The 23,709-nt window shown below is 40.5% G+C and overlaps 1 protein-coding gene across 2 annotated transcripts in view; it reads left to right on the top strand.

Moving 5' to 3' along the window:
• Positions 1 to 23,709, top strand: part of ksr2 (kinase suppressor of ras 2) — a 75,091-nt gene that overhangs the window by 13,900 nt on the left and 37,482 nt on the right. Inside the window, exons 4-6 of one of the 2 annotated variants that reach the window (XM_088409684.1) lie at positions 8,224 to 8,259; positions 10,851 to 11,358; positions 21,211 to 21,395. In XM_088409684.1, coding sequence (XP_088265810.1) covers positions 8,224 to 8,259; positions 10,851 to 11,358; positions 21,211 to 21,395 — 729 coding nt within the window. The remainder of the gene's footprint in view (positions 1 to 8,223; positions 8,260 to 10,850; positions 11,359 to 21,210; positions 21,396 to 23,709) is intronic. The other variant, XM_088409692.1, reaches the window with a different exon arrangement.

Here is a 23,709-nt window from a genome sequence, read left to right as displayed (position 1 = left end):
TTTATTCCTGCGTCAGAATAAATCCACCTTAAAAGTGTTGACCGTAGATGCTTTTGTATAACTTTTATGTTTTAGAACACAGCAACCAAGATGAAAACAAACAAAAACGCAAATTTCTTGACGTTTTATCGTTTGCATTGCTGTGCGTACTTGTGCAGTTTTCCCGTTTGCCACTAGAGGGCGACAAAGACCACACTTGCAATGCTATTGCAATGTCAAAAAATTGACCAGAGGGGGGAAGTAGAGCATCGCTACAGTTGTGCGCTTCTATTTGAACACAGCGATAAAGTGGCATCATTTGGCATCTTTCTCCAAAGCAGAATGAGCAATGAATAAACATTCAAGTCATTCTCGTGGACAGTTTGTCAGCTTTAGGATGTATTCAGTCTCCACCATTCCCGCAACAAGAAACGGCAAGCCATCCTCGTTGCTCTTGGCTCATGGCCTCCTGTTGATTTTGCCTCCGCACAGTCTTTGCACGCTTAAGCGGAATCTAATTAAGTCTGATAATTAATCAAATTAGGTCGTCAAGTGACTCAGTTGGCTTGGAAGTGAGAACGTGTTCTCGACCAAAAGTCTTTGTGCTTTGCTTTTTACCCTCAAAATGCAATAGGTGTTCGAAAATACATCCCATACTTCCAAAAGATAGACTTACAGTATACGATCCGTCAAATGATATTTGACGGACGTCAATGGGAACTTTGTAGTAAGCTATTCATTATATTGAATATAATCAATCGCCTTATAATTTATTATAATTATTATAATCAAATGAGTCTATGAATGGACGGACACATGTTTACTGTACAATTCTATCTATCTATCTATCTATCTATCTATCTATCTATCTATCTATCTATCTATCTATCTATCTATCTATCTATCTATCTATCTATGCTAATTTGACATGACATGAGTGTGTGCTTAGCTGCCATCTACTGGTGGGTTTTGGTCATGACATTGGCTTACAAATTTGAATTTCAAAACAGGCGAGAATCTCTTCCACGCCTACGGGTTAGAAATCATACTTGATGATTGTATTTTTGATTAATTGGAGACACTTGGATTCCTGTTGACAAATAGAAATATTTGTGGCCGTTGATGAGCTCGAAATAAAAAATCCCAGCCTTTGCTCAATACTTGATGCCACACACTTGGCACGCGTCTCTTCGGGCAGCACGTGACCGAGCCGGGAAACGGAAGCCTCCCCCTCCCTCATTAAAACGATGGCACCAGAAGGTTGTTAAACGAATGACTGACTATGGTGGGGAGAAGTCATTTGGGCTTGGCTCAAGCATGGAATTATAAAAAAAAAAAAAAAAAAAAAAAAAGGCCTAAAGGTCAATGTCCTCTACCAATCATCGGGTGGACATACGCCCACTGGATACAACATTAGCAACTCCTGCGCTGGATAATAACATCCAATATGTCAAAAAATAATTTATGAATATAATAATGTGCTCTCTTGAGGGAGTCATCTAACTTTTTCAGTTAATGATATTTGTAAGAGTTCCCAGGTGTCTTATTATGTTACGAAAGCTCGGAGTGACATGTTTTGGCTTTAAGTGGAGAAATCTTTCCGAGGGCACCCTTATAATTCTAACGCCAATTAAATTGAACTACCATGCGTACTTTTTACATGCTGAAGGAATGAAAAAGTGCCCCTTTTTTTTTTAAAGAACATCCATCATTTATTCTTAGAAAAAATAGGACTTTATTCCTAAAGACCAATTTTTTTACTTAGTTAACTTACATTGACCTTCAAGGGGAAAGCATGGAAAGATGACAATGGGAAGCTGAAATTTCACCCAGATGGTAACATCTCAAATATTCAACAGTGCAACCTTGAGTTACAAAGGTCCATGATCACAAACAGTTCAAAAGACGCACAAAATGTTTTTGCTCATGTTCCGTTTAATTTTTGATATGCGACTGGATTTTCGATAGGCAACGGATCGATGTTGTCTATGCAAGTTCCGCATCTGCACACTTGTTCTTCCATTCACAAATTGAATGGCGGTTTTATTGATAAATATTGTAAAAAATATACAAACCGTTTTGTCATTGTCATAACTTCATAACTAGCTAACTGTTAGCACTTGCTGCTAATCCTTGCATCAGGCACCCTACTGCACAATGGCAGCGTAATTAATTTCCAAAGTTTCACTATATTGTTATTGAATTAAATAATTAGAAAGGGAACCAACACTGAAAACGAATTAAATCCGAATTTTCCCATATTATGAGTAAGACTTTTTAATTGAGGAGCTTTTGTGCTTTTCCTATATATTCAACAATACATGTTTATTTTTTAAGTGTTTTTTTTCTTTGTATTGCATTCACACTTTCTTCTATGTTGAATTATATATATATTTTTTTGACCATATACTGTGAAAAAAAAATACAGTAAAACTTGTGGGTGTGGAACGGATTAACAGCATTCTAATGAATTTCGTTGGGATACATGACTTTGGTTTCTGAACGTTTCAGATACAAAACAAGATCTTGGAATTGATTTTGTAACTCAAAATTCCGTGTTTTGACATCAATTTATGTTTGTAACCCGAGATTCCACTGCGTTTCACGCCCATCTTCTTACGTCTCTCCAGATTCTCCAAATTTCACAGGTTCCACTTCACCTTTGGGTAGTTATCACCGAAATGCAAATTTCCCAATTTTGATTGTTTGATAAGTTTTATTCCCCATTTGTAAACGTGCACTTTTCCAAAACGACGTGACATAATCATAACGTATGGCAAATAAATTTCCCTCCCCCCCAAAAAAATCTCCAAAGCCCTCCGTTTAAGAAACACAATCAAGTTCTAAAGAGCCTCGCGAGAGCATTCGGCTCTTATTTTTATCCGCTCATAGGAAGAATCAGGTCCCATTCAAGCATTTTCAAGCCGAAGGATTACAGATTATGTCCGTGTGAGATGTTGCCCCCTGTCTCCGTGACTCATCGTGGGCGGGGGTGGCTTGCTTATATAAAACGTGTCCGTTACAATCCGGGCGGATTAGACACGGCCTAAGAGGACGAGAACGCGGCGGTGGGCATTGCGGCTGGCGTGATGGGCGGAGGATGGAAACTAATGGAATTCTCCGCTCTTGGGACCGCGCTCTGCCGCCCGCAAAGAGGATGACTCATAGATTTACCAGGCAGCTGCAATACACACGCGCGCACACAAGGACGTACGTGCACATGCAAACGCAAGCGCTTACACAAGGACACACACACACGTACATGTACATGCGTACACTCACACACACATGCAAATGCGCGGATGATAAGAGGCTAACTTCATTTAGTTGCTGAAAAAGTCACTCAAGTTTTAAGGCATAGTCTCTTGAGTCTTTTTTTATGGGTGTACTCATTAAAGATGCCCACTAAATTTCATGTTGCTAAATAAGAGTGGTGTCGGGGTTTGGAAAAAGTGGCCATTTAGGCTAATATTTGGAAGAAAAAAAACACTTCAAAGTGAATTGTTATGTCAGGCGTGGCTTTTTAGGACTTTTTCTTTGGTGGGCCTATTTGTGATAGACATGCCCATCAAAGTTTTTGTTGCTCGATGAAAGTGGCTTCAGAAGGAATTTTTGAAAATAGTGGGGTGGACGAGACCAGATTTTTGCATTAAATCCCCAGTTTCAAAGCAAAATGGCAGACCTCTTGCATGATTTTTTTGTGGGTCTACTTGTGATTAACATGCTTGTAAAATGTTTAAGTGAAAGTGGCTACAAGGGCTGAGTTTAATATACTAGGCCAAATTTTGGCTAAAATAGCCACTTCGAACGGAAGTGGAAGACTTCCAGCATGATTTCAGGTGTGGCTCTCGAGACTTTTTATGTGGGTCTACTTGTGATAAACATGCCCACCAAATTTCCTTGCTTAATTCAAGTGGCTACAGGGCTTGAGTTTTCAAAAAGTGGCCATTTTGGCCACATTTTTAAGGAAACTTCTTGATTTCTGGCGTGACTTTTTCAGACTTTTTTGTGGGTCTCTAATAGGCATGCCCACAAAATTTGAGAGGCTGAGGTTTTGAAAAATTGAGCATACAAAGCAAATTTTTGGATAAAATACCCAATTCAAACAGAATTTCAGCTTGAGTTGAAGGATGGCTTTTTCAGACATTTGTGGTTCTTGTGATATACATGCCAAGCACATTTCACGTTTCTAAATGAAAGTGGCTTCAGGGGTTGACTTTTCAAAAAGTTGTGTTTAAAAGGCCAATTTTTTGGAGGATAAAATACTCACTTCAAACCAAAGCGGAAGACTTCCCTCGTAATTTTTTTAAAACATTTTTGTGGATCTACTTGTGATAGACCTGTCCAACAAATCGTGTTGCTTAAAGGGGCCATGTTATAGATTTAGACTGTTTTCATCAAAAATGAATAAATGAAATCAATATGAATCTCAAAAACTTGCTAATCTTTGTATTCTTAATGTCCAACAGTATGTTTTGAATATAATCGTAGGTCTAGTTATCATTAACTCCTCCGGAGGCTGCCATGTCTGTTATAGTTACGGACAATGATAAATGCAGCTGTTCGTTATAAAAAACGGTCTAAATTTTACACATCGTCCCTTTAATGAAAGTGGCTTCACGGGCTGAGTTTTCAAAAACTTGGCATCAAAGCCAATTTCTGGATAAAATACCCACTTGAAACCGATACACCTAAAACGCAAATACGATTTTAAGTGTAGCTTTTAAAGATTTATTCCGTGGATTAGCTTGTGATAGGCATGCTCAACAAATTCCAAGTTGCTAAGTCAAACTGTCTTTAATGACTGAAATTTCATTGGATTCGCAGTGCTCCATTTTATAATATTGTACTTTATCAAAATAAAGTCAATGAGAAACATTTTTCGAGGGGGACATATTTTTTGCTTGAAGTCATTGTGCTGCTCCTTCTGATGTGTGCACCTTTGCTACCCGGCGACCCCTATCAAACAGACTTTTATGGAAAGGGTCACAGCTCCAGAGAAAGCCACAGTTCTGATCTCAGTTTTGCAGGCGGGACTCTTGAGGACATCTTTGAGGAATAGGGGCTCCTCTCATCTAGCCTAATGGGAAAAAAAATAAATAAATAGATGAATGGAAGGGAAAAGTTGAGGGGCTCCTCTCATGGTGCCTAATAGGCAAAAAAAAAAAAAAAAAGAGATAAATGGAAGGGAAAAGGTGAGGGGCCGCCATGGGGCGGAGTGTGAGAATTTGGGAAAGATGTGACAGAAACAAAGCCCCACCACCACCATCCAACCCTTTCACCCGATGAGCGCCTTCCGGGGACTTGACACGCAGGTTAAGCAATTAGAGGAAATCAACTCTGAGCAGCTTTAGGACCACCCATTAAAATTTTGAAAAGGAACAACTGGGATAAATGCCATCCATCCCTTGTCTATTGCCGCTTATCCTCACAAGGGTCACAGGCATGCTGGTGCCTATTCCAGCTGACTTCGGGTAGTAGGCAGGGGGCGCCCTGAACTGGTTTCCAGCCAATTGCAGGGCACACATTGACCAACAACCATTCACGCACCTAAGGACAATTTAGAATTAGGAATACACCAGCCATGCATGTTTTGGCTTCTAGCAAAGAAGTTACGCATGTGATACGGTCATACACTACTTGAAGATTAGTGACGGGTAATGCCACATCTGCACGTTAGCCCAGTAAAGAAAAGTGAAGGTAAAAGAAAATAAAATTAAATGTCAGTTTGCCATCCAGTTGCCAGGCAACCAATGGAAGGCTAGGCTGGCCCCAACCTGACTAAAACCGGAAAAAGAGGAGCCTGCTGTTACTTCTATGTCATCTCTGCTTTCACCTGACACCCGTTTAGTTTCATCAACCTCCTCTCAACTTTTTATGAGTATTTATTTACCGCTAATCATTGAGTTGAAAAGCTTGCTAATTGGAGAGAGTCATTCAATCACCACAAAGCGGAAATGTGACGCAGGTTGTTCGTCATGTTTTCGAAAAGATGCACGGCTGTTTAATTATGTTTCCATTTCCTCGATTCTTAGCAAGACCATTGCCGTAAGCCCGGTTAGGCTGCAACTAATATTGTGAAATAAATACCACATAAATGGTCTGTTAGCCCCATGGAATCTTTTGAATGTTTTCCCTCTGATGATAGTTTCACCTAGCAAAACGACATTTGGTGGGCATGTCTGTCATAAGAAGACCCACCACAAGAAACTGTTCCTGAAAACAGGAAGAAAACAGGAAGACGTTAACATTGTTAACGTGGAATTCGAGTTCAAAGGGAATTTGAATACCTCGGTTCCACCAAAATTGCTTGAGGCATTTTTTTCCTTCCTCAGGAACCTAATTATTCAGTGTACACTGCTCCAAGTGTTAATGCCATAAGAAATGACATCAATGCTGAGGTCAACTATGCTAATTTGCACTGAAAAAGTTAAATTGCTATTTTTGCTGATTAAGCATGCTTGAAAAAAGAATTTGCTGAGGTTGTATTTGATGATGCCTGTTGCCATTTATAAATGGTATCTCCGTTAGCGGCTGGCAGTGCTGGCAATGACGAGCAGCATTAGATGCTAGCAGCATTAGCAGTGTTAGCGGCTAGCAGCGCTCCCCTGCCCTATGCAGGCTTGGAATTACATTTACAATGACTCAATTGACGCAGTTGCCGTTCTTACTGATCACTTTTGCCCAACCTTAAATGTTTTGTTTTAGCCAGTCAAAATTGCTATGATGATTTTGACACCTTTCTTCCATAAACCAAACAGAGATGTCTGTTTAAAATCTCACCTATTCTTTCTACAGTAAAAATAATTAGATTACAATTTAAGTAAAAGAAGTAAAAAGTGAACCTGCGATTGACTAGCCTACAGCCCAAAGACTGCTGGGATAGGCACCAGCAAGCCAGTGATGTTAGTGAGAATAAGTGGCCACAGATAATGGATGGATGGATACGAAAAAGCAGCTTTGCGTGTTTCTTCATTTTGCCACAACGCTACCATGGGATGCTAGCAGAAATTAGCATCCATTTGGAAAGGACACGTCTCCATCTGGAGTGCAGCTAATTCGACTTTTGACTTCAGTGGCAGCCGAAATGAAAATGAGGATTTGTTTACGGGTGAGTTCCTATCCAAAAATAAACAGCGGAGCGTCGTGTTTATTAATGTGACTAAATGATATACAACCTCTCCTTCGCCATCAATTCCTCTTATAAGTGCGGTAAGGCCGTCGGCTCCTTTGTCACCCCGAGTTCATAAACTCCAGCGGGACCTTTTATGCATTTTTTTTTTTAAATCTTCGTTTGAGTTCAGTTGACGCTTCCGGTGTTGGTTTTGTGTTTGAAGTTTGCTTTTGATTCTCGTCGCTCCTCCGAGACGTCGCGACACAAAAGTAATCACGCACTTGGAGGTGAAAAACGCCCTCTCTGATGACGGAAATGTGCATCCGTTGGGATGGTGGTGGCAACGCCACCAGTTTTTTTTTACGACTTTTTCCCGAGATCGGCCGATGTTTAGATGATTTTTTGCTTTGCTGAGCTTTCATGGAGCAACACTGTTTTACAAGTGGACCCAGATTTACTGTGGAATTGAACTTGTCATTTGATATCTTAAGCAAGCTTTCAGGGTTCATTTGAAAAATATTTTCTGTACATTTGCAGTTACAGAAGAAGGTGTTATGATCTGGCATTGTTGGGTGCGGAGGTGGCCCCAAGATGCAGGGAGGCAAACGGGCAGGGAGTGCTTGAAAAAAAAAAACTAATTTAACCCTTTCACACCCATTGGGACAATGCGTCCCACAGCTTTTTTTTTAAAAAAAAAAATTGCAGTGGGTATAGGAATCGTAGCAATAACATAAAACGACATCCCAGCGGTTCATTACTACAAAACTACTACAATAAACAAATATTGTAAAAGTACCCAACCAAAAAAAAAAAATAAACATACAAAAGACTATAATCTTAAGAAAACATGTGAAGGACCCAAAAGAACAATAAGGAACTGGAGCGACTACTTGACACATAGAGACGTACACAATGACCCGACAAGAACCGAAAAGAAACAGGGGACTAAATACACTAGATCAGGCCTTTCCACAAAAATGCAGATTGCCGGCTAATGGTGTATTTTCTTTATCCGACAACATCCTACCGAGGAGATGAATGCGTCCGTGTATATCCTTCTGTTTGGATATTTCTTATTGCCCCCAGCTGGGCTGCTTTTGACCTGTTCTTGTTCTGTTTTCCCTCTGAAGAACAACTTGAGGAGGATAAATTGCACAGTAACGGAGGTAAAGTATGTTTGCTGCTCGTTTTTCTGTTGTTGTCATGCCGACTCCATTAGAAGCTCATTCATTGGCTGCCGACAAGCTGGGCGTCGGCCCGCCGTCACGCTGAGCATGTACGCCTGCGCTAATGAATCCCAATGCCGCGAGCATGAGACAAAAACAAGCCAATCGAGAGACACGTTTCATCCAAGTGGGTGTTTGACTGCTAAACATTATTTTTCTGCATATTATTGTTATACACCATGCCAGGTATATGAAAAGCATTTTCTTCCTGGTTTACAAAAACGTATGCACCACTGTACACCATTTTGCTTCTGTGCACCATTTGACCGGTATATACTATTTTAGTGCTGCACTGTGCCTTTTTACTGCTGTAGTACACCATTTTGACTGGTGTACACATTTCATCTATGACCATTTGACTAGTGTATAACATTTGTCTGGTATACACAGCTTCTGACTGGTGTTCATCATTTACTAATGGTCACCATTTTGCTCACGCACTACTATTCTGCTGTAAACCATTTTTGCAAATGTGTTTTATTTACAGTATATGCACCATTTTACTGCTGTACACAATTTGACTGATATTTGACCTCTGAACAGTATCTGATTATTATACACCAATCGACTGGTACACATATCTGACATTTAAACACCATTTGATTCGTATATACTTATCGACATACCATTTTACCACGGTATGTCATTTAAGAAGTATACTTACACCATGTTACTATTTTTCACCATTTTATAGCGGTACACCATTTTTTCTCTATACAATTCAAGTAGTGTTTATGATTTACTGATGGTCACCCTTTCACCGATGCCCTACTTTTTGTGGTAAACCATTTTCTGAATTGTATTTTTGCATCATTTTACTGCTGTGACCTCTGAACACCATTTTACTTAACATTGTACCACGGTATACACTATTTTACGGCTGTTCACCGTTTTGCAGTGAGCATTGTTCATAGTTTTTCGGTTGTATACAATTTTCCTACTTTCCATCATGATCACCATTTTACTGACACGCTATTTTTCTTCAGTTAACCATTTTCTGAAATGCGTTTTCCTGCTGTGCATTTTATTGTTGTACACCATTTGACTGGGTTTTGCCTGTTTATTTGACCACAGAACACTATTTAATGAGTATACCGTGTGTAGTTTGACCATTATATACCATTTTACCAGTTTGTCGTTAGACTGGTATACACGATTTTACTACTGTACACAAATGCACTGGTATACAGTGATCCCCCCTACTTCGCAGTTAATGAAGGGGTGTCAACCCCCCGCGAAGTCTGAAACCCACGTAGTAGGGTATCAGTTCCTAGATTTCTATGTACGCCCCAATATAGCCGCAGTAACCATAAACAATCCTTTTTTTTTTGTATTTTTTGCGTATTTTATTTCTTTTCTTCTATTATTTAACATTACATTATCCTTATTAACATTATTGTATATTCATTAACTAATATTACTTAGTTTGATGAAAATTTGTTCTCAGGACTGGTTATCTGCACCAAGACTCCGGTGAAAGAGTAAGCAAGTCATCACGTTGAACTTCAAATTTATTTTGGCTCATGTATGGTGTATCATGTAGTATCTGTTGAATAATAAATCAACAACAATCTTAAAGTCAGTCAGCTAACATATAAACACTTAATCCATGAATTGACTGTATTTTTAGCCGACATTAGCGGGTTAGCAACAACTAACAACAACTACTAACTATAAAGTGCAAGCTCTACACAAACGAACACATAAACAAAATAAACACTCATCGCTTACTAATCATAGGCAGTAGCATGCGTTATTAACATAAATGATAATAAACTATGAGCTTACGTTGTCATTCACTACGTCACCGTAACGAGCCGAATGACACACGGAGAGCGTAAAATAGGAAACGGATATGCAACGCGACCCGACAAATTAAAAATCATGCATTTCAAAATAAGATAAAAAAAGCATCACGAACCTCAACGCTTGAAGAATTCTTAACATAGTTATTAACTAATATTACTTAGTTATTTGATGAATACAGTATTGTATAATGTACTTTTTTGCTTTTTTCAATTTTTGCGCATTTTTTAATTTTTTTTTATTTTTATTTTAAAATATTTTTATTTTTTCCGGAAAAACCCGCGAAGTACTGAGACCGCGATATCGGAGACCGCAAAGTAGGAGGGATCACTGTAGTCACATATATTTGACCTCTGGACACTGACTAGTTCACACGGTTTGACTGCTACGTGCAATTTTACCACATTGTCATTTGTTTGAGATACACCATTAGATAGCTTTTTGCCATTCCATTGCTGTATACCATTTTGCTTCTGGACACCATTTTGCGATTCATTAATTACCGCTGCATACCGTCTTATTGGAATATAGTATTTGACAGTGCTCTGATTTACTACGAAACAATTACTGGTTTACTCCATCATCCCGATGAACGTTGGACGGGCTTACAATATTGTTATCATTTGTCAACCTAGCTGTCGATTGTTTGCCTGATTCTGCATCACCGTCGGAAATGATGAAAAAAAAAGCAGCCAAGGCGAGAACTGTCTATGTGTCCCCCACAGGGAGCCAGGCCAAGCAGGATTGGTCCATCCAGTGGCCCACCTCCGAGTCTGGCAAGGAGAACACACCCGTGTGCCAGCCGGAGCCCAGCCAGTGGATCCGCTTCCAGCTGTCCCAAAGCCCCAAAGTCCAGTCCAAGTACAACCAGCACTCGTGCCAGAGCCCCCAGGCCCCGACGGCCCCCCCCCTGTACGCCGACCGCCTGACGGTTGACGGCCCTTCCGCGGGACCGCCGCCGCTCGCCTCGGACTGCGGCCACCGCTCGCTGCCGCCCTCGCCCCGCCAGCGACACTTTGGCCACACGCCCCCCAGGACTCCGCTGGTGTTCAACACCATGACGCCGCCCGGCACGCCGCCCATCAGGCGAAGGAACAAAGTCAAGGCGCCGGGCACGCCGCCGCCCCCTAGCCGCAAGCTTATACACCTTCTGCCGGGCTTCACCGCTCTGCACCGGAGCAAGTCGCACGAGTTCCAGCTAGGCAACCGACTGGACGACACGCACACGCCCAAGTAAGTAAAGACTTCAAAAACGCCAAACAACAAATCCCCCTTTCTGGGTTCAAACTAATGATTTACATTGACGGTATTCTAGGTCGACGGAAATTAAAGGTCCGTTTTTATGGAAATTCAACTTTTTGGAGCTTATACCCATGATACAATGTTAATTTCTTACGCTTGACACCCATAAAGTGTTATTTTCCTTCCTTGACCCATCCATCCATCCATCCATCCATTTTCCAGAGCTGCTTGTCTTCACATGGGTTGCAGGCTTGATGGTGCCTATCCCAGCTGACTTGCCAGCCAATCGCAGAGTACAGAAGGACAAACAATCGTTTACGCACCCAACCACACCTAAGGACAATTTAGTGTGTCCAATTTACATGCCATGCATGTTTTGGGGATGTGGAAGGAAGCCTGAGCGGCCGGAGAGAACCCACATGGGCTTGGGGAGAACATGTAAACCTTCCTTGACGCATTTCTGAGAATTCCTTGCTGCGCTCTCAGCAAATAACAAGGGACTTCCGTTCTTGCGCCTCTCCATGTAACGTCACAGAAGGCAGGAACACACTGGCATCACCTCTACCCCACCCCCATACCGCCCGTGCAGCGTTACCTCAACATACACCAACATAATCAGAGCAGATTTGCCTCTTTACTTTTTACACTGGAGTTGGGTAGGAGATTTTGCACCGCCAGCCAAATAAGCAACAACGTTTGTCAGTGATGTCATATTTACCCCTACCTAATATGCCTCATAATAACATCAATATGAAAATGGAACTTGGGAATCCACACACATAGATTACATCACCCTTAATATAGACTAATCAAGCAACACTTAATATCCGGAACATATAAATTCAATTATTTTGAGTGTTTTTGTCGTTTAATGTTGTTAACATTGAATTAATAACTAACAAACATGACAAAAACGTTTTAAAAACATAAATAATGAAAGCCGTCTTCTTGACCAGGCGTCTTTAACTATAAATATTCTATTGGTAAAATTTAACATTTCCACACTGTTTATAAACATAATATTTCGTGTTGCGATTCCATATGTTTGTTAAATGTTCCTGTTTTTTAATAAGGCAGGTAACACTTGGTCTACAGTATGGCGGCTAAATTATTCCCATCTTTATCTGCCACATCTTAAAACAGGAACTGAATTTCCAGTTTAAAACTGTAAACGTCTTTACTTCCTTCATTGCTATGTACATGGGAGACATCAACAGCAAGAGTGCACAATTTTAAAACACACTTAATCCAATGTAATCAGTCAAATGCTAGCCCTCCAAGATGGCAAGTGAAAAAAACCGAAGCGGAAGTGATGACTTATGCAAGCGATCTATAGTAACGCATATACCGCGTTTCATTTGAATGCACCGTATTCACATTTTTAGCTAAGATGTTCAGAGTCAGTCTGCAAAGTTTGTAGCGCCACCTTAGCTTTTGGGAAGCATAACCGGAAGCTAATCTTCCCGCAGAGTCCAATCAGATTAATTCCTGTAGTCCATAAACAAAGAACGAGCCAGCCGGCGCAGATAAGCCGACCTCGGGGCGGTTCCCGACGGGGCGGCTCGTTTAGTGTCCGTTGCCAACGCTGATCAGATTTGAGTGTAAAAGCAGGGAGCCGCCACTGCCGGCTAATCAGGAAGCAGAACCGGGCGCGCTCGTTCCGCCGAGGTCCCCTAATGCCATTTGCGGCTCACCAGTTGTCAAGGTTCAAGTTGCGCGCGCACGCGCTCGCGCAAAGCGCACTTGATCACAGGCAACGCCGAGAGCATGGGAAGATTGATTAGCGCTCCCTGAGAGCTGATGCTCCGAAGCTCCCCGGGGAGCCCAGAGGCTCTGATCTGATCCGGTGCTGGAGACGCAGCGGATGAAGTCGTTTGTGAAGTCGTTTGGGCCGATTGGCAAACGTAATGCTGACGTTATTTGGTAGTGGGAATCGGGAACAAATTGCGTCTCAAGAAGCCGTGCCTGAACAGACAGAAATCTGCTGCTTTGCTGTGTACCTGAAATTTTATGCGAAATTTGGTCAAAAACACACATGGTTGAGAGTCCTCTGTATGGTGAGTTTGTCATTTTGTAGTGCGGTGTGAATTGATACAGTGATCCCACATACATAATAGTTGCTTTTCATTTTTTGTTTAATTCGCTGAAAAAAAGGTTTTGCTTTGCTGCCATCTAGTGGCATCCTGGTGCCAACTATGTTGAAGGCAGTTGAGGCACTTCTTTTGATATTTTGCTAGCATCTTGGTACCAAAGAACTATATAGAATTAAGGTGAAATGCTTCTCCCACCACAATTCAACTTTATTTATAACACAATTTAAAAACAATCGCAGTTGCATTTATTCTTAAAAATATTACGTTAAAAATAACCCAATCAATATTTGGGTCCAATTGAGCCACTTTCTGTATTGTTAAAAAAATGTGTTGTTTCATAAAATGACAATTGGTTCTTTTTTGAATAAACAAGCCAGAAAGTTGTCGAACAAACCCAAACATTGGGTTAGTCCTTTTCTGACCCATAGTTTGGTTATTTTTCACCCAACTATTTTTTTGAATGTACAAATTGCTGTGGATGAGGTGAGAGAGACAATGATGTTGCTTTGCTGCCTCCTGGTGTTACCATGGTGTAAAGCATGGGTGTCAAACTCAAGGCCCAGGGGCCAGATCCAGCCCATCACATCATTTTATGTGGCCCGTGATTTGACTTCAAGTTTCTGGCTTAAATACCAAACTTGCAAGTTGACTTCAACTTTTAAAAATTCTGGGGCAAAAACAACTTTTTTTTTGCTGGCATCTGATTTCAAAATTAGGAAAGTGTGTGACAAACACACTTAATTTTTTCTTACTTCGCTGTCATACCGGTCCTCTGACGGATACTATGACGATAATGTGGCCCATGTTAAAAATGAGTTTGACCCCCCTGGTGTAAAGGAACTATGTTCTATGTTTTAGTGAGTTTAAGAGCTTTGTTAAGACAATATTAACACTATACTGACATCGTGATGGCTAAGAAACTATGCTGATGTGATGTGAGGAGCTTCATCTGGACAAAAGTAGTGCTTTGCTATCATCTTGGTAGAAAGCGACGATGTGAAGCGAGTTGAGTAGCTTAATTTTGACTTTCGACCATTCGCTGGCAAGACTTTTATCTCCGGCTTCCTAGTTGACTTGAGTCAAGGTACCTCTTCACTATCTGGGTGTACGGACCGATACATTGCAAGCAAGTTGCACCGGTGAAGCCACATGTTATCAGGCACAAGTGCATGAAGCCAACGATCCGCCTCCTCTCCAGGTGCCCGCATGCATATTCATGAGTATGCAGTCAGGCCGTAATGAGAGAAGGTGTCATCTCTCGTTTTCACGGCAGCTAGAAGAATGTCTGCTGGGGTCGGAGGCTAATCCCTGCTTATTGTGTCCTGGCCAGTGTGCCAGCCAATTAAGTCGCTAGCAACGAGGGCCCCGAGGAGCGCAGTGAGCTTATTAAAAACCTGCAGGTGGTACTTTTTTTTCCTTGAAAATATAGAAAGGAGATTTTACAAGTGCGAGTGTGTTAGCTGTCAGCACCAGTTGTCACTCGGCAAGGGCGCTGGAAAAGGTGCATGGGAAGGTGTTGAGAGGTTGACAAAATCGCCCCAAAATGGCTCACTTCCTGTGGGGTTTTGGACATGGTTTCTTGAGACCTTTTTTTGGGGGATCTACTAATGATAGACATGTCTACCAAACTTTACATTAAGTGAAACTAGCTTCAAGGGCTGCATTTTCCTAAAAACTTTGATGGCCGAGTTTACCCTGAAAATTTTTCTCCAAAGTAAAATGGCAGGTAAATATGTTATATACCGTATTTTCCGCACTATAAGGCGCACTGGATTATAAGGCGCACCCTCAATTAATGACATATTTTAAAACTTTTTCAATCACAATATAGTAATACTCAAATAACAATAACTCAAATAATAACTCTAAACTCTCAATAGCATCATAACTCAATGTCAATATGACCAACCTTGTTTAACTGTAAACTCACAAAAGAAACAGGTAAATCTTACTTTATCACTTCATTCCCCATCTACCAATCCCAATCTCAATATTGACCCATATATAAGGCACAGCTGATTATAAGGCGCACCATCAGCTTTTTCAAAAAATGAAGGCTTTTAGGTGCGCTCGATAGTGCGGAAAATATGGTATATATTAATAATAAAACCCAGCCTATTCATTTGTGTCCATTTTGTATCAGCAAGACAGCAAAGTTAATTGCATCCCATCCAAACGTGAGCCGTAATTCAAACGATGGGACATCCTCTACTTTTTAGTGGGGTAGCTCAAATGTGTAAAATTATAGACCAAAAACAATTGTCTCCCAAAGTGGACACAAATTGACAGGCTGGGTCTCAGGAGGACATTTTTGCGTGTCTACTAAAGAGAGAAATGTCTACCACAATTCATTCTTCCCAGTGAAATTGGCTTATTTTAGTTTGGTACTACCAGTTCAAATTTTGGGGTATCAGTCTGCTTTGAACAAAATGAAGGTCTTCCTGTGAGTTTTCAAGCATAGTTTTTTGAGGTTTTTTTTTTTTTTTTTCATGATAGACATGTGGCTCTACCCTGAAATTGGCTTGCGGTTGGTCTTTGCTCCTGACACTTTAAAAGATCGATGTGTTCTTGCTTGATTTAGAGCGGCATCCAATCCGAGCTTGTTTCGTGCATGGTGTTCTGGTTGTTTGTGCTCATTTGTCCTGTTTGCGGCGCCACTTCAATATTCATTTTGCAGACACGCACGGGCCGGGCACCTCACGCGGTCGTTATTTTGGGACCTTTTGGGCATCCTCCTCCGCCTACTGCTGGCCTTTTTAAAGCGAAAGTGAGAGGCTCTCCGGGCTGGAGAGTCAATGAATGAAAAACGCCTTGGTGAGCAACAGCGCATGTTTAAAGGCCAAGTGAGCCGCTGCAATCGAACTCTTTTGTTTTTTCAGATTTTTTTTTGGGTCGACGACACACCGGTCAGGGAGGATTTGCCACAAGCGTTAAATATTATTGGCAGGGAAATGATGAGGATGAACATTAAAGGTCAGTCCAGAACTGTCGAGAGTTGAAATGGATGAATAGATTGTTTTATATCGATAAATAGTTCACTAAGTTCTTTCATTTATCCATTCAAGCATAGTTGCTATTTTCCCCCCCAATATATTCAATTTGACAAGTATATTTGTTAATTTACAGCCATACTGAAGTTTACAAAATAAAAATTGCAAATTGCACGCCTCCTCATAACAAACTGGGTCAATTTCTCAGAGGTTGCTGACAAATATTTAGTGACTAAATAATCAAGCTCTTTGATGATGAGTAATAATAACTAATAAAATTCTCTTCTTTTTTTCTGGAGGGTAACTGACACCCTTAACTAATGCTTACCTAATATAAGCCAATTGAGTACTGCAATGATGACTGTGACCATTGGATGGCAGTGTTTCCACACTTACACAGACATTACCTACATGCAGTTCAAAGTAATCAATGGAAATCAATCTTGCATATCACACCCATATTTACCTAGACATAGCGCACAATATTCTGTAGGCCTTGAAAGGTGAGTGAAAATGCTAAAAATACTGGCCCTCTAGAGCTTTCATTTTCCGATAACGCACTGAAAGAGATAACCTGGTGGAATTGATTGCTTTATTGAATAGTCATGAATACGTTCATAAAATAAAACAAAATGAAGTCAACACAAATATTTATTTTTTATGAATAACTCAAATTATTTCTCGGAGGGATTTCTCCCTGCTGTCAGGCCACGGACCCCTGGAGGTTTGCATGGGGGACCACCGGGGGTCCGCGGATCCCACTTTGAGGACCCCTGGTTCAGATCACAAATGAAAATGCATTTACAGTAATTTATTTCATTTATTTAATATCAGTGACATCAAAATCATTTTTAAAATTCAAATTCATCCCACGAAGCAACATTTAGAATATTTATTTATTCAGTCGACTGTAGGCTTTCTTACCAAATGTATAAGTGTGAAACATTTCTGAAGATGTTGCCAATCAATCTTCACTTTTTATTTGGCTCTTTTTTTGTTAATGGTGCCACGATCGCTATGGTAACTGATGAACTGATGCAACCCCATTTCCAAGTTGTGCCATTTAATCTGTGTATGAGTTGACAGTGGGCGTTTCCATGGTTACCTGCAATTGTTCAATAAATCTCTGAGCATCTTTGCCAAACTGTTGGCGCCACTGTTAAACCCCTTTGACGACAGCGTTGGCTTTTCTGCTGCCCCCCCCCCCCCCCCCCCCCCAAACTTTTCAAACTTTAGTTCCAGGTAACTACCGACAGCAACTAAATGCAAAAATGTTTAAGACGCGCACTGAAATGACATCCTGACATATTGGCGCACTCCCGCACGCCTCAACCGCCCACATATCTTGGTCAGCAAAAAGACGAAATGTCAAAACAAATCTCAAAACAAACAAACTAAAGATCTTGCACAAGCCTGCGGGGGGTTCTAGAATATTGCTTCACGTGACAGCAACTTTATTGGGTTTAGCATTACATACCTGCTTGGTAAATGTCACGTTAGTGATGGTTGATTCGCCATCTTCCTTGGGGGTGGGGCCACAGCCATCCTTCCATCCATCCATCTATCCATCCATCCATCCATCCATCCATCCATCCATCCATCCATCCATCCCTCCATCCATCCACCGCTTCAGGATTTAGAATTTGTGTGCAGTGGCATCAAGGTCAGTTGATGTGGGATTTCACATTCTGATGATTCCTAACGATCTCCTTTCCCCAGACTTGTTTTCCGTGCACCTGCTTCAAGATCCACCATACCCTCCCCCATCCCTCACACAACCCCTCCCAAAACTAATCAAGTCAAAATGAGGTCCAAGTTCCCGCAGTTGGTTGCGACGAGCTTTCTGAATGTGTCCCCATACACGCATACAAAGCAGAAGAAGACAAGAGCCGTCCTCACTCATCATCCGTCCGTTCATTGGCTTTAACGAGCGCTCATAGCCCAAGTCATGATTGTGAATTTATACAAGTGTTTAAGGGAGGCGACCGGACGTATTTTACGAGCCCCATGAGCCGGGAGGAGCCGGACGCGGTGGTGACCTGGGATGGGGATACATAACCGGCCCGGCCACCGGTCGGCAGGAAATGATCAAGCGGTCACGCGCTGAGGGAAGCACATGATCACTTCTGATTGGAAAACATGACGGCATTGGCACAAGTTTTTAGGCAATGTGGTAAAAGCAAGATTATGCGTTAAAAGTGAAATGAAGATAAGAAGCAAACAAAAGAGCAAAACTGCTCAGTAAATGAATTAGCTTATTATGTAAAGATTTTTATTTTAGCTTTTTATAATATTGTATAACATTTTTCAATGTCATTTTCAGCGCTGTATTTTTTTACACTCCAATTAATTTTGAGCGATCATGCCAAAATTTGATTTGAACATTAAGTTACAATAAATCGTTTTTAACTTTTTCTACATTTCTGCCTTTCAACATTTAAATATTTAATCATTTTCCCAATTTATGCATATATATATATATATATATATATATATATATATATATATATATATATATATATATATATATATATATATATATCCAAAATATATATATATATATATATATATATATATATATATATATATATTTTTTTTTTGCTGGGACCAAAGTGTGGACCTGAGACGGCCGTCGCCATGGCGACGGCGCATGGTTACATCGGTTATATCAGGACTTGATGAGATGTGTCAGCACGGCAGTGGCGGCGAGTCAATTAAAACGCTTTGATTGAAGTCGAAAAATGTATCCGTCTCAAAATTGCATTAAATCCTCATTAAGATGATAAAGGACTTCTAATCATAATAATATTGTAAAAAACATCACGATAATGTCACATTGAATGTTTCAAGCAATATAAATCGAGGCGCTACCGCTCCAATGTGGACTCAAGCGCTACTCATTGGCCACCATAACTCTTGCCTATTGCCACCTGGTGTCGAGTGCATCTGCAGCCTGCAATCTGCAATTCTGCTTCTCCTCGAGGCTGAATGAATTCTCAAACGTCTTTGGGAGCCACTCAAGAAAAAAAAAAGTCCTAAAATGGGGAGTCCTCTCGCCTCCTTTTCATGTCTATGCCGCTTCCGAGGAGGCAGAGGACCAAAAGACTTTCATCATCATTGAAAGGCGCGCGTAAGTGGCCTAATCGGAACAGCTGACAAAGGCGGCTAACGGAGGAGTGCTAACCGCTAATCCGCGGCCGCCGCTTCCTCGCTTAATTGCGTGACTCAGTCGTCTGTCACTTTTTTGGAGGGGAATGGTTTTTAATTATGGATTGATGAAAGGACTCTCGCTGTACTCGTACCTTCTCTTGCGTTCTTCCTTCTTTGCGTGGCTCCTGAGGTGATTGGCTGACTCGGATGAACTTTTACGCCACTTTTTCCTCAGTGGGATGGCTGACGTCTGCTCTGATTCACTAGCATCCACCGTGACGTGCAAATATTCAATGGCTTCACTTGGTTTAACAATGTCCACCCTGTTAGCGAATCAAAGTGCTTATTCTGAAGTCACAGTGAGCATTAGCATGTCATAAATGAGGAACAGTGGACATTATTGAACCAAAATTGAGATACATTGGACTTTATTTTGAATGTTAGCAAGTCACAAAATGAGTCACAGTGGATGTTAGCAAGTTACAAAATAATTCATGATGAATCAGAGTGAACATCTGTGAGTCCCAAAAGGAGTCACAGTCGACATTAGTCAATCAGTGTGAATGAGTCACAGTGGACTTAAACAAGTCCGGAGTAGACATTAGCAAGTCACAAAACTAGTCACCGTGAATATTAATGAGTTAGAGAAGATGTTAGTGAGTCTCAAAACAAGTCATAGTTAACACTAGTGAGTGAAATGATTAGCATGTCTCAGTGGATGTTAGCAAGTGCACAGGGGATTTTGGCGAGTCCTCAAGGGCATTGAGTCACAAATGTCATTCACACGCGAGTCACAATGAATGTTAGCAAGTCATGTGACAGTAGTAGATCACAAATGAGTCATGTTGGATGTTGGTGAGTTAACAAATGAGTCACAGTGGACGTTAGCGAGTCACCGTTGACATTTTTGGTCGAGAGTCACTTTTAGCATGTCACAGTAGACTAATATTGAGTCAGGATGAATGTTAGCGAATCAGAGCAGGCAATATTAGATCATTAAAGAGTCACAGTGGAAATTATTGACTCAGAGTTGGTGTTAGCGAGCGATAGGATGATTTTAAGTCACAACTGAGTCACGAATGTATCATTCACGCGAGTCACAATGAATGTTAGCGAGTCTTGTGACAGTAGTAGAACACAAATGTCATGTTGGACGTTGGCGAGGTACAACTGAGTCACAGTGGACTTTAGCGAGTCACAGTCGACATTTTTGATGAAGCTACACTTTTAGCAAGTCACGGTAGACAAATATTGAATCAGGATGAATGTTAGCGAATCAAAGCAGGCAATATTAGATCATTAATGAATCACAGTGGAAATTATTGACTCAGTTGGTGTTAGCGAGTCATAGGATGATTTTAAGTCACAAATGAGTCACAGTAGACGACTGTCTCATGGTGGATGTCACAAATAAGTCAGTAGAAATGATTTTGTCACTGAAAATGTGTCGCAGTGGATTTTAATGAGTCATTTTTTATAACCAAATTGATTGCGATTTTTAACAGCCTTCTTTCAGCAATACAGATATGATATGTGTGTTAAGGCAATTGATACTGTTCTGTTCCGAGTAGTCACCGACCTGCCTACGTGTTTTCTGTGTGTCCCCTCAGAGCCAAGAAGAAGAGCAAGCCCTTGAACCTTAAGATCCACAGCAGCGTGGGCAGCTGCGAGAATTTGCCCACCTTCCAACCCAGCCAGCGCTCGCCTCTGCACACCGAGCGCTCCCTCAGATCCTTCTTCTTCCCCTCCTTCGTGCCCTCCACGCCACCCGTGCACGCCGAAACGCCCTCTGCAAGTGAGACTGCTTCTTCTTTTTAGTCATTCATTTTATACAGTCTTGATAAGCGACTAAAAACACAACATTGGTTTTTGCTATTTGTGCCAATTTCCATTTCCTGAAAAAAAATATTAGTGTGTTCAGGAGTTAGTATTAGTTGTTTATGGGGTGAAAAAAAAATGAACTCATTCAGTGCCATTTGAACCATCACATCCTGCTCGGTGCCGGCAATTTTAGAGCATTTTCACTGCCTTTTCAAGACCAACAAAATATTGCTATATACAGTAATCATCAAATCTAAAAAATTATAGATTAGTTTATACCTTCAGTAGAACATACTCATAGGTATACAAACCCTCAGGGCATATAAAATTATGAGTACAATTGTACATTGTCAACATCAAAGACAATTTAACGTCAAAACTAAACAGTATAAGTTTCATAAACATCAAAGTCAGTTTAGTCCCAGAAACGTGTTTTGTAAAAAAACAAAACAAAAGAAAAGTTAGCATCTTCTGTGAACTTATGAACACAAATGCACATTTTTCAGAAACATTCAAGACAATTTTTATCTCAGTCTAGCTGCTTTTGTCGTCATCAAAAAGAATCAAGTATCGTCAACAAAGCTAACATCAAAGACTGAGTATCTTCAACAAACACGTACGTCTCCTAAATATCACAGAAAATGTCGTTTCAGAAGAAGCTCAAACTTGTTTATTGAGCTCACAAACAATTTAGTACCCACTGTAAACTTATAAACACAAATGTACTTTTTCAGAAGCATCTTCGACAATTTTGAGTTTGTGGTTTTGTCGTCATCAAAGACAATTTAATTTCTGCAACAAAACTTACATTCAAGACAGAACTAACTGAAAAGTATTTTTCTGAAAGCTGTAAGAAGAAAAGAATCCCAAACGTGTTTTGTAAACCTGGAAAACATTTTTTTTATCCTTAGAAAACCTATCAATACAAATGTGTGGTTTTCACAAACATGTTTTTCATAAAAATCAGATGAGTCTCAGATGAGAGGATTTAGTCTCAGAGGACCCTCACCTGTGTTTTGTAAACATAAAAAAAAAAAAAAAAAAATTAGTGTCCTGTGTAAACCTATAGGAACAACTACATGTTTTTCAGAAACATCCAAGACATTCTGAGAATCGATATTTTGTGTTTTTTTCGATCAGTCTAGTGTCTTCAACAAAGGTAACGTCACCGACCATATTTTTCATCAAATCACAGACAAATTATCCTCCGACTAAACTCAAACCTGTTTTGTAAACCTAAAAAACAAATAAATATCCTCAACAAAGCCGCGATGTTATGAACCTCATCTCGGAAGAATTTCAACTCGGAAGAACATTTTTGATTCTTCGAAGCCAAATTGTTTCTTGCCTTTTGTGTTTTGTTGTGGGCCTTTCCCGGGCCCGTAATCACGCTCATCTCCATAATCCATCTCCGCTTTCCGAGGATAGACGTTAAGCGTGGCCCCCGCTGCAAATTGCCACCGGTGAACAATGAGGCGGGCGGCCGGGCGCGCTAGGGAAGGCGAGGCGTGCGGCTAATGCTTTATACGAGAACGGCGCGGAAAGCATTAGACGTTGCTGGAGATGCAGAAACGGCGGGGAACTGAGGAATCAACGGGGAAATAATGGAGCTCGTGTCAAAGGATAGGGAAAGGGCTGACGTATAGACAGCGATTTAGCATCGCCAGACAAAAAAAAAAAAAAAAAAAAGAGAAGCATTCGGGGTGTGAGATGGAATAATAACACGGTGTACTCGATGGAGGCTCATTGTCATGCCGGGACGTCCGACCCTGACGCTCTGTCATGTGGCTCATTGTCAATGCGACCGATTTCTCACTGATGGGAATCAAAAGCCAGCTTCCGCCTTCTCCATTGGACTACCTTTAATGACCTAAATGATGTAACTCGGTGCATAGCAACCTTTTTCAGCGATGTACCCTCTGTGAAATCTATTTTCAACCAAGTATCCCTTAACCAGTGCAAGGCACTTTTGACTTTCAAATTTTATTGTATCGGTCCACAAAAAAAAATAAAAAAAAATCAACCTCTTTAAAGAGTGTCCTCTTTTGGATCATAGATTAAATCTGTTATCAAAGAGGAATAATTCAATTATCAATAAATATTTTCCCACCAAAATATAATCAATATAAAGTGTCAGACCTGTTCTCCAAAAAAAAAACAAAAAAACAAAAAAAAACAAAAAACAAAATATATATATATATATATATATATATATATATATATATATATATATATATATATATATATATATATATATATATATATATATATCCACAGAAAAACTTAAA

Source organism: Hippichthys cyanospilos, chromosome 1 (assembly GCF_059441005.1).
Source record: "Hippichthys cyanospilos isolate Australia breed blue-spotted pipefish chromosome 1, RoL_Hcya_1.0, whole genome shotgun sequence".
In the NCBI taxonomy this organism is placed as follows: domain Eukaryota; kingdom Metazoa; phylum Chordata; class Actinopteri; order Syngnathiformes; family Syngnathidae; genus Hippichthys; species Hippichthys cyanospilos.
This window is presented reverse-complemented; position numbering and strand designations above follow the sequence as displayed.